Source organism: Herpailurus yagouaroundi, unplaced genomic scaffold, assembly GCF_014898765.1.
Source record: "Herpailurus yagouaroundi ecotype Mexico unplaced genomic scaffold, PumYag 207, whole genome shotgun sequence".
NCBI lineage: Eukaryota > Metazoa > Chordata > Mammalia > Carnivora > Felidae > Herpailurus > Herpailurus yagouaroundi.
In genome coordinates, this window is record NW_024412438.1 from 4,913,953 (window position 1) to 4,924,673 (window position 10,721).

Consider the following 10,721-nt stretch of genomic DNA (forward strand, 5'->3'; position numbering starts at 1 on the left):
AGGCGGGAGCTGAAGCTGCTCGAGTCCATCTTCCACCGCGGCCACGAGCGCTTCCGCATTGCCAGCGCCTGCCTGGACGAGCTGAGCTGCGAGTTCCTGCTGGCCGGGGCCGGAGGGGCCGGGGCGGGGGCCGCGCCCGGACCGCATCTGCCCCCGCGGGGGTCGGTGCCCGGGGATCCCGTCCGCATCCACTGCAACATCACGGTGAGGACCCCTCCGCGCGCCCCTGCGCGGCCCCCTGTCAGGCACCCGGGATCGCCCCACACCGCACGGCTCTTTGCTCTCCGAGGACCGGGCAGGCCGAGTTCCCCCCCCCCCCCCGGTCGGGGCCCGGCGCCTGCTCCGAGCGGGTCACACTCGCCGCCGCCGCTGGAGGTTGTGCACCCGGCGTCCGCCGCGCACCCCGACATATGGCGCCTCGACTGGCCCTTTCCACCGGCCCACATCCCGTGGGCCGTGATTTGGCCCCGCGCGGCTTTACCTGGCCACCTGCGGAGGCCCCTTCCTTCCCCTGCTGTCACTTTTGGGTTCCAGGCCTGTGCCCCGAGCTCAGCCGCGGGGACCCACCTGGCCTGGAACTCCACGTTTCCGTGATACCTCCTTGTGGCAGTGCCTTTGACTTAGGACGTTGCCACCTGTGGGATCGCTGCCCAGGCACCTCTCCCGAAGCCCCCCTTTGCTCCCTGAATTTTTACTAAGGAGCAGTTCGCAGGTTACGGACTCTTCTCTGTTTTGGTCTCCGTTTTATTCTGGCGTAACCTCGAACTCTCCTCCTTTTGCCCCAGCTGGTAGCAGACCTCCTCTCTCCTGTTCCCTCAGAAATCTCCCCTTGCCATGGGTGGGTGCCTTTCCCAGCAACGATGGTGATGATTGAGGACGGCGCCCTTGATCCTGAGCAGCTACAGTCCCTTCTGTGCCCAGTGAACACCATCGCACACGAGGCTAAGCCAGGAGACATCCTGCAGGCCTCCTGCCCCATGTGTCCTCAGACCTCCCCTGAAAGGGGGCAGCGACTGAGGACTGGGAGTGCTCAGTGCTGCATGGCCTGGCACTTACCTGCTGGGACAGTAGTTAGGCAGCAGGGGGGCCAGCACTTTACCCAGCAGGCTGTCTGCACCCTGGAGGGAGTAGTCAGGGGAAACACTGACCTGTGAATCGGGTGGTACTTGGGGGCCTGGTTTCCTGTCCCTTTCCCTCCATTGAACCAGGTCAAGGTGCAGTGAGCCTCAGCCTGGGCTGGACGGTGCTCCCCCAAAGCGCACGTGTCCCATTTTTTCCTGTTTTTTTTTTCCCCACCTTTTTCCTACTAAAAAGTTGAGATTGGAGAACTGGGTGTGGTTGAGTCAGGTGAAGACTTGAGTATCTTTCATGCTTGCTTCCCTCCAGCGTTTGAGGATTAGCGCTGTGACAGAGCTAAGACCCCAGCAGAAGCGGGTGGGGGGACCCCCCTGAGTCGATTCTGTTCCCGAAAGGCAGCAATGCCCCCTTCTCTTCTAGATGCCCATCTAGTTGCAGAGTGCCTGCACCGTCTTTGTCCCCAGAAGGAAGCTAGGCTGCGAGGCTCTCAGTCCAATTCCTTGTGGCCCCCATAAAGGAGACTTGGCGAGAACTATGCCCCCAGTTTCGGGCAGAGGGGGGAGTCTGGTCAGGGTGCACTTGGTGCCCGGTCTCAGGAAGCCTGGGAATGTCAGCAGCGTGGGCTTCCTCCCCCCAGCCTGCCTCGTGGGGCCCTGCGGCCCGCGCCTGCTCGAGGGAGAGACGGGGGAGCTGGCCCGTCAGCGGTTCTGTGGGGAGTGACCGGGTCGGAGGCGTCTTCCTGCCCTCCTTTTACTGTTGGGTTCTGGAGACTCAGCCTAGCGTGTGGCTTTCCTTCTCCAGCTGAACCGAAAGTGACCGGCAGCCTTCGTTGTTTTCACGTCGGCGTGATTGTGACAAGGGGTCCCTTCCTGAAATCACCGTGGAACTCGAGGAGCGGAGGGCTGGAGGGCTCAGTGCCGGGTGTGGGACAGGCCGCCCGCAGCGCCGTGCGTGGGAAGCCTCCCTCCCCGCCGGTGGCGCGGCGGCGCTTCCCTGGCTCGCTCCTGAGAAGAGAAAGGGTGTTCAGGCTGTTTGGAAAGGGTTCTCTCGGGGACTTGCTCTGCTCTGGGATTTGTTGGGAAGCTGGTGGGATGCCGGCCTGCTGAGCTGGGCTCTTGTTGGGGGCGGAGGAGCAGAGGGACCAGAAATCTTGGGGGACGGGAGGCAGGCAAGGTCTGCTCTTCCCAGGGCTGCCCGTGCTGACCACTCTCTCTGCCCTTTTCCCTCAGGAGTCCTACCCTGCTGTGCCCCCCATCTGGTCAGTGGAGTCCGATGACCCAAACTTGGCCGCTGTCTTGGAGAGGCTGGTGGACATAAAGAAAGGGAATACTCTGGTGAGGGGCCAGGCTGCCGGGCCGAGGCTGCCCTCGCCTCTTATGAGGCCCACATCATGGAGACGCCTCGTGGAAGGAGATGTGTTTGGGAGGGGGCGGTACAGTACGTCCAATCCCTGGGGGCAGACTTGGGCGGGGGGGGGGGGGGGCGGCTTACTGAAGCCGGAGGGAGAGCCTTGCACCAAACCCGGCCTTGGTCCAGGAAACTCCCACACACGTGGTCCGGGAGATCCAGAGAACCAGGTACCGGATCGGGGTTTAGGAGCTCGTCCGCACACAGGTCCATACTGGGGTGGGGATGAGGTGTCTGACGTCACCGCCGTCCCCCTTCCCAGCTCCTGCAGCATCTGAAGAAGATCATCTCCGACCTGTGTAAGCTGTACAACCTCCCTCAGCACCCAGATGTGGAGATGCTGGACCAGCCCCTGCCGGCCGAGCAGGTGAGCAGTCGGGGCCCTGGGCCCGGTGGATACCTGTTCGTGGAGACGTGCCTGCGGTAATTCCTCCACACTTCCAGCCACTCCAGGCACCTGCACGGGTCGCGGCTCTTGGCCCTTGTCCTTCAGGTGGGGATGTAGGTAGATGGGCACTGGTGCCCCCAGAACTTCCCCGGGGGCAGTGAGCTCCGTGTCGAGAGGAGGGGGAGTTTTTACCACTGGCGGTGGCAGTTGGTGGCCTTTGGGGACCCAGGCTGCTGGGGGAACCGACGGCTGGTGTGAGTCTAGAGACGATCGAGTCAAGGGGAGGCTCCTCGGACCGGGACACGGGAGGTGGGTCGTGCGGCCCCTGTCCTCTTAACGTGTGCACGTGGTAGGAGAAGGACGGGCCGGTAGTGAGGTCACTCCCTGGGCTGTGGCTCCATCCTGACCGGCTGGCGGCATGAGACAGGGACGCAGCCGCCAGACCCCGGGCTCCAGGGCGGAGGTCAGAGGCCACGTGCTGAGGCTCTGATCGCTGTCTTTCCCTCCCGGCCGCAGTGCACACAGGAGGACGTGTCTTCGGAAGATGAAGACGAGGAGATGCCTGAGGTAGGGTTGCGCCCCGGGGCGGCAGTGGCGGGAAGCTCTTTGTCAGCAGCACTGAGCACCCGCTGTATATGGCGTTCCAGTGTAGACCGGGGAGAGAGGACTGAGGACAGGTTTACTGGCCTAGAGGAGCAGCCAGTGTAGTGGGAGACAGGCCCCCCGCAAGCACCGAGGACAGCCAAGTGCTGAGGTCTTTAAGCCAAGTAGTCCACGAGGTCACTCTAGGGGCCCTTGGAGTCAGACCTGGGCTCCCATCCTGTACCCAGCTGGGGAAGTGACTCCCCTAGCTGTGGTTTCCTCGTTTCCAAGGCAGCTTGTGACACCTAGTACGTATGAGTGTCGTGAGGGTGAAATGTGGCGCCGCGGCTAAAATGCCCCACGTGGTTTCTGATGAATACTAAGTAACTTTGGCCCGTTCTCCAAAAACGTAGGCGCTTTTACAGAAAGTAACATGATAGTTAAGAATCCGAGCTTCAGAGCCACATGGAGTTCGACTCACATCTTAGCTCCGCCGAGGGTCGTGGGGCTTTGGGCATGATGATAAACCTCAGTAGGCCTTAGCTTGCTCCTCTGTAAAATGGGAGTAACGGCGGAACAGCAGCACGGCGGTTGTGGGACGTCAGCCGGGGCGTGTGGGGCCCGCGACAGCACCCGGCACGGGACAGGTGTTCGTGGATGTCCGCGGCTAGCGTCGGAATTAGGAGGTTAGTGGTAGCTGCGTTGTGCCAGGGTGAGGACGCCGCTCCGGTGACGCTTCTGCTCCTGAGTAGCTCTGCTGGGACCTTAGACGCACGAAGGGCCGTCACACGTCTCTCGGCCGCCAGCCTCTGTGCCGCCCCACGCATAGCGAGCTCCCTGCCCACCTGGGTTGGGGTAGAGGAGGGCCCAGTCCTCTTTCTGACCTCCTCCACCTCGTTCCCCTTGGCATAGGCGCCTCTGCAGACCTGACCCGGGCCCCACACCCACGGGGAGGGCAGGAGACTTGTGCCCCCGTCTTCACTACTCCTGGGAATCGTAGTGACCCGGTGAGAAGTGAGTTCTGAGCCACGGTGTCAGGCCAGTGTCATTCCAGGACTACAGAGGGGCCGCTGCTACCAAGGGAGAGAGTCAGGGACAGCTGGAGCGGGGTCGGTCTCGGGGACAAGATGGCCGAGTCCCCACTTGCCTTCCTGGGTCCTGGCGGGGTCCTGCCGCCTGAGACTGACCAGGAGATTTTCTTGGTGGGCGTGGGGCCGGGGCACTCTGGACCCGGAGCTGGCTGTGTCCATCCGTCGGCCTGCTGGACCGACCATTGTTCTGTACCCTTTGACCCCGGCCAGGTGGGACCGGGAAGGCAGTGGCCCTTCTGCATAACCTGTGTTGGTTCTTTCCTCCCCCCCCCCCCCCGTCCCGTGCCCCCCCAGGACACGGAAGACCTAGACCACTATGAGATGAAAGAGGAGGAGCCTGCTGAGGGCAAAAAACCCGAAGACGACGGCATCGGAAAGGAAAACTTGGCCATACTAGAGAAGATCAAAAAGAACCAGAGGCAAGATTACCTGAACGTACGTGCCTCCCGGGGAGAGGCCGGGCTGAGGGGTTGGAGGGTCCTGGCCGGGAGGGGGGTGCGGGGAGAGGCCGGGCCGAGGGGTTGGAGGGTCCTGGCCGGGAGGGGGGTGCGGGGAGAGGCCGGGCCGAAGGGTTGGAGGGTCCTGGCTGGGAGAGGCTGGGCCGAGGGGTGGGAGGGTCTTGGCCGGGAGGGGGGTGCAGGGAGAGGCCGGGCCAAGGGGTTGGAGGGTCCTGGCCGGGAGAGGCCGGGCCGAGGGGTTGGAGGGTCCTGGCCGAGAAGGGGGCGGCTGCGGGGCATCCGTGTCGGAAGCAGGCCCCTTCTCCGGGTGGGCTGATCCAGGGCGCCTGCCGGGCCGCCCCCCTGTTGCGCGCGACCCCCACTCAGGAGCGCGGATGTTTGTGTCCTGTTCCTCGCAGGGGGCGGTGTCTGGCTCGGTGCAGGCCACTGACCGGCTGATGAAGGAGCTCAGGGATATCTACCGGTCACAGAGTTTCAAAGGCGGTGAGTGCAGGGCGCCGGGGGGCGTCTGAATCTTGATTTCGGCTCAGGTCACCACCTCGTGGTTTGTGGGTTTGAGCCCCACGTCGGGCTCTGCACTGACAGTGTGGAGCCTGCTTGGGATTCTCTCTCTCTCTCTCTCTCTCTCTGCTCTTCTCCGACTCGTGCACGGGTCTCTCTCTCAAAATAAATAAACTTAAAAAAAAAAAGTTCTGGGATACGTGAACATTTATGAACTTTTCAGTCCCAAGAATGCAGTTTCTCAAGCCATCGGCTTAGACTGGGTGTTTGTGCATCGGGGTGAACCTGGAGTCTTTGGTCTGTGTTCTGTCGGCCCGGGAGGGGGGTCTGCATCGGGGACCGTCCCCCAACCACCCCAACCCGTCGTCTCCCCTCCTTCCAGGAAACTATGCAGTTGAACTCGTGAATGACAGTCTGTACGATTGGAACGTCAAACTCCTCAAGTGCGTGGGGGCTGGGCAGCCAGTGGGGGGCGCGGGGGGTGGTGTGGGCATCTCTGGGGCGCGGAGGGGCTCATCCCTGAGCTGCCGGCGGTCGGCCGGGAGAGCGGGAGCCGGGACCGGGGGTCTGAGCCCAGGCTTGTCGCCTCAGAGTCGACCAGGACAGCGCTTTGCACAACGATCTCCAGATCCTCAAAGAGAAAGAAGGAGCCGACTTCATTCTACTTAACTTTTCTTTCAAAGTAAGGCTTCTGTTTGTGCGGCTCCCCCCCCCCCCCCCCGAGCCAGGCTCCTTCCCTGCCCCGCAGAGGGCGGTCCTGCAGGCACTGGCCCCTCTGATTTCTCTCTTTCCTCTCAGGACAACTTCCCCTTTGACCCGCCATTTGTCAGGGTCGTGTCCCCGGTCCTCTCCGGAGGGTGAGTGGCCGCTCGGCAGGGGCGGGGGGTGGGGAAGGGGTGCTGCGGAGCTCTTGACGGACAAGCCGCCGACTCACCTCCCTCCTGCAGGTACGTTCTGGGCGGAGGCGCCATCTGCATGGAACTTCTCACCAAGCAGGTGAGCCTGCGTCCCGCGGTGGCCCAGGAGGGGCTGCGCCGACCGCAGCGCACGCTTGACGCTCGGGTGACAGGGCTTGCGCCCGCGGCCCACGCGGACAGCCGAGGGCTGGCCCCGAGGTGCCCCCGCCGGTGGAGGGGGGCGGTGTCAGGCGTCGGGGCCCTTTGGACACCCTCCTGACCCGCGCGCTCCGGCGCCCCCGTCCCCAGGGCTGGAGCAGCGCCTACTCCATAGAGTCTGTGATCATGCAGATCAGTGCCACGCTGGTGAAGGGGAAGGCGCGAGTGCAGTTCGGAGCCAACAAAGTAAGCGGCCCGGCCCCGGCTGCTCGCGCCCAGGGCCGAGGGCCGAGGGCAGGAGGCCTCCGGCTGGCCCGCGGGGAGGGCGGTGGGGCCGTGGTCCCCAGGCAGAGGGTCCTGGGGCGGGAGCCGGGGGTCTCTGGGGGGAAGCTGTGGAAGGTGGCGGCCGTCGGGCCGCGGCCGGCCGTGCTGACGGTGGCGTCCTGTCCCAGTCCCAGTACAGCCTGACGAGAGCACAGCAGTCCTACAAGTCCCTGGTGCAGATCCACGAGAAGAACGGTGAGGCCCGGGCCCGGGGGTCGCACTTCCCGCCACAGCAAGGACCCCTTCCTTGGGTTTCTAAGCCTTTACCGCCCATCACGCGGCGCCTGCCCCCGTCCCGCTGTTCCCCCCCCATTCTCACCCGCCCCCGTTCTCCGGAGAAGGGCCCGAGGGGGTAGTGTCCACACCCCTGCCCCGGAGAAGCACCGCCCACCCAGCGCACGGGTGCGGGCCCTCCTGACCACTCTTCCAGAATGCTCATCTCACTGGGTCATCTCAGGTCGGGCGCCTCGTTCTCCCCGTCTTCGTGGCCTCCAGTGGGCAGTTTCCCAGCTCCCCGACACCACCTGCGTCCCGATGACCCCGGAGGTGCCCTCCCTCGGTATTGGGGCCAGGAGGGGGGGCTGGGGCCTCCACCCGGTGACTGTCCCCTCACTTTCTCTGCAGGCTGGTACACACCCCCGAAGGAAGATGGCTAAGCCCGGGGAGCCGCCCTCCTCCTCCCCAGGCGCCACTGGACCAATTACCTTTGAATGCTGTGTTCGGATCTCACGCCGCCTCCGTGGTCCCTCCCTCACTTTTCCCGGACGTGACATAGCTCTGCCTCTCGCGGGACAGTGACGGCTATTGTAGGCGCTAAGGGAAAACAGAACTGTCAAGTACTCAAGACTGACTTACAGACCAACCAACCACCTGGCTGGAACCCCTGCTAGCAGGCAACTCTTCTAAAAGAAACTTCCGAGCCTCCTTATATTGCTGGAAACTCAGCTGTGCTCCAGACTAGAGCCTCCTTACCTATGCTATGGATTTTTAATTTATTTTCTCTTATTTCATGTACACTGCTTTTTTTGGTTACAGTGTATGATGGATGTGTATGAAAAAATGTATCTTTGGGAAAACAATTACAGTTTGTTAATTTGAAGATGCTGGTCTTGACTCCTCTTTTTCTTCCCGCCTCCTGCCCCCCCGCTGCCTCCCCCCCATGCCTCCCTGGCAGTGGGGGAGGGGCAGGGCCCGGCCGGCCAGGGGAGAGGCTGGAGCACTGGGCTCACCCCCAGGTCTCTCCCCGCGGCCACCAGCACTTGCCACCCCCCCCCCCCCCGTGAAACGCGAAGCCCAGCATAGCTGCTGAACCACAGCGGAGCCAGCCGCAACCACGACCTTGATTCTTAGGACTTTTCTTCCCCAGTCGCAGATGTTTCCAAATTTCTAAGGAAAAGATAGATTTTAGAGGCCGCTTCAGGGCATTGCTTCTACAGGAATCAAGGGGGTGGGGGACGAGGCCCTCCCTGGGGAAGGTGGCTTCGACCAGCTCCCAGCGGCTGCGGATGCCCCCTCGCTCTGGCCTCCCGCCTCATCTGGGCTCAGCCCGGAAGCACGTCGTCTGGCCGGGAGAATCCGGGTTCTCTGAAGCCGCTCGCCTAACGGGTCCTGCTGGAAGGGTTAGCTTCGGGGGCTCGCTCTGTACCCGGGTTCCCACCCGGGCTCTGGACACTGCTGGTCCGGGGCGTGGGGTCGGGGGGAGGCCTGCCTCTGGCCCCGCTCACGCACACTCGCCTCGGGGCTGCGGCGGCCTCTGCGGACCCCTCTGCCTGCAGACTGGGTGCCGGGCCAGGCGAGGCTAGCGCAGCCGCTAGTGTTAGCAAGCCCGGACCGAGGATGCCACCTGCAAACCTGCAGCCTGCCAGCAGCACCCCGCCCTGCCGCGTGGGGGACCCGGCCGGTCTCCGTTTCCTCACACGGATTCGAAGTCCCGCCGCAGCTGGACAGCTGCCCACGCCGCCCGGGGCTGTGCTGACTGCCCACGCCCACCTGATCTGGGTGCTGACAGACGCGGAGGGGCGCCCCCGGGGTGGGAGGGGGGCGGGGAGAGACCCGCCAGAGAGCGGGGGAACTTACACCAGCCCTGAGCGCGGTGTAGACTGTGTGTTTAGTAACGTGTGCTGTGAGCTGTCCTCTGTATAATGAATTTTGTAATGTATTTTTCTCACCTACCAAAGGATGAAACAAAATTATTTAGTTTGGCTCTAATAAAACTATTTAATTACTTTTTTATTTGTAAATATTTATTTAAACAATGCACCCAACCTGGGGCTGGAAGTCACAACTGTATGATCGAGAGTCACGTGCTCCACCAGCCACGGCCCCCACTAATACAATTATTTATCTTTTTTAAGTCTGTTTATTTTAGGAGAAAGAGTGTAAAAGTACAAGCAGGGGAGGGGCAGACAGAGAATCCCAAGCAGGCTCCATGCTGTCAACAAAAAAGAATCGACACGGGCTCAAACCCACAAACGGTGACCTTGTGACCTGGGCAGAAATCAAGAGCCAGATGCTTAACGGACTGAGCCACCCAGGCGCCTCACTAATGAAATTACTTGAACAGCGCAGGGGCGCCTGGGTGGCTCAGTCCGACTCTTGATCTCAGCTCAGGTCTGGACCTCAGGGTCATGAGTTCAAGCCCTGCACCAAGCTCCACGCTGGGCATGCAACCTGCTTAAGATCTTTTAAAAATAAAAATAAAGGAACAGAGGGGTCCATGTTCCCTGACGTGAGGGGGAGCGCCAGCTCTGGTGAGCGGAGACCAACTCGAAGGGAGCCCTCCACCTTTCCGCTCAAACTCCACTCCTCCTTCCTGACCTTGAGTCGAGGGCTCTCTTGAAGCTGCAAAGCACAGAAGAGAAACGAGGCTGTACCGTCCTGAGCATGGAACGCCCAGGGCTCTTCTCTGCACCAGGACAAACGAGCTGCTCAGGACGGCGGGGTTCCGGGGGACCGCGGGGGGCAGGCACACCACGGCGGCTCTGGTCTCACAGGGCAGGGCCGGGGACGGTGGCCACACAGAAGGATCAACACCCAGATTCACGAAACATGCCGGCATTTATTCGAGGTGACCGCTCGGCGCTTAAGTGCTCCCCAATCCCACCCGGGAAGGCCAGGAAGACCCGACGCCGGGCCCCTCTGTTCCTCAGAACCACAGGGCAACAATGCCCGTCCTGTCATGCTCCGGGTGCACAGAGGAGGCGTGGGGAGGGCCCGCCGGCTGCCTCAGGCTTCAACCTCATGGAGGCTCCAGACACAGGACACACGGAGACGTCTGACTCTTCTGAGGGGTGAGCCGGGGGCCAGGCCACGTGCGAGTGGCAGCAGCTGTGGGTGCCGGGGCCTCTTCGTCCCAAGGTCTCGAGAGTGCAACGCGTCCGAGGACGGGGCAGGCAAACTGGGACGGGGAGGGCGCACGGTGGCCGTGTCATTTAAACTCTCCGAACATCAGGATGCCCGACGGGAAGAGAGAGAGTCGGTCTTCGTGGAAAGGAAGGACCGCCCGGCCCGTCCACCCAACCCCCGGATAAGTTCAGTTTCTTTAGGGGAAATGCCAGGTGATAGTGGGGCACGGGAAGGCGCACAGACACGGGGCAGGTACCTCCAAGTTCAAAACACCAGTGACGGATCGCCTGGTCCGAACTCAAAATGCCTGCAGAACACAACAAGGGCACCTTGGTGGCACCAGGTCGGGTCACGGAGAAGGAAGGGGAGGCTGCGGTGGCTGCGAGGACATTGGGTGGGGGGGCTCCTGCTACAGGGCCCGGAGAAGATTGCTGGGGGCGGGGGGGCCCATAAAGAAAGAGCATGTAAAAGTAGGTCTATTATCGTCGCTAAA

General features: G+C 62.5%; 1 protein-coding gene across 1 annotated transcript in view; it reads left to right on the plus strand.

Moving 5' to 3' along the window:
• The window catches only part of UBE2Q1 (ubiquitin conjugating enzyme E2 Q1), an 11,659-nt gene extending 3,677 nt beyond the window's left edge, over positions 1–7,982 (plus strand). Inside the window, exons 2-14 of the mRNA XM_040452354.1 lie at positions 3–204; positions 2,307–2,411; positions 2,747–2,851; positions 3,389–3,439; positions 4,840–4,980; positions 5,402–5,486; positions 5,887–5,947; positions 6,096–6,186; positions 6,303–6,361; positions 6,452–6,500; positions 6,710–6,805; positions 7,012–7,078; positions 7,508–7,982. Coding sequence (XP_040308288.1) covers positions 3–204; positions 2,307–2,411; positions 2,747–2,851; positions 3,389–3,439; positions 4,840–4,980; positions 5,402–5,486; positions 5,887–5,947; positions 6,096–6,186; positions 6,303–6,361; positions 6,452–6,500; positions 6,710–6,805; positions 7,012–7,078; positions 7,508–7,539 — 1,144 coding nt within the window. The 3' untranslated portion in view covers positions 7,540–7,982. The remainder of the gene's footprint in view (positions 1–2; positions 205–2,306; positions 2,412–2,746; positions 2,852–3,388; positions 3,440–4,839; positions 4,981–5,401; positions 5,487–5,886; positions 5,948–6,095; positions 6,187–6,302; positions 6,362–6,451; positions 6,501–6,709; positions 6,806–7,011; positions 7,079–7,507) is intronic.
• Positions 7,983–10,721: the final 2,739 nt, after the last annotated feature.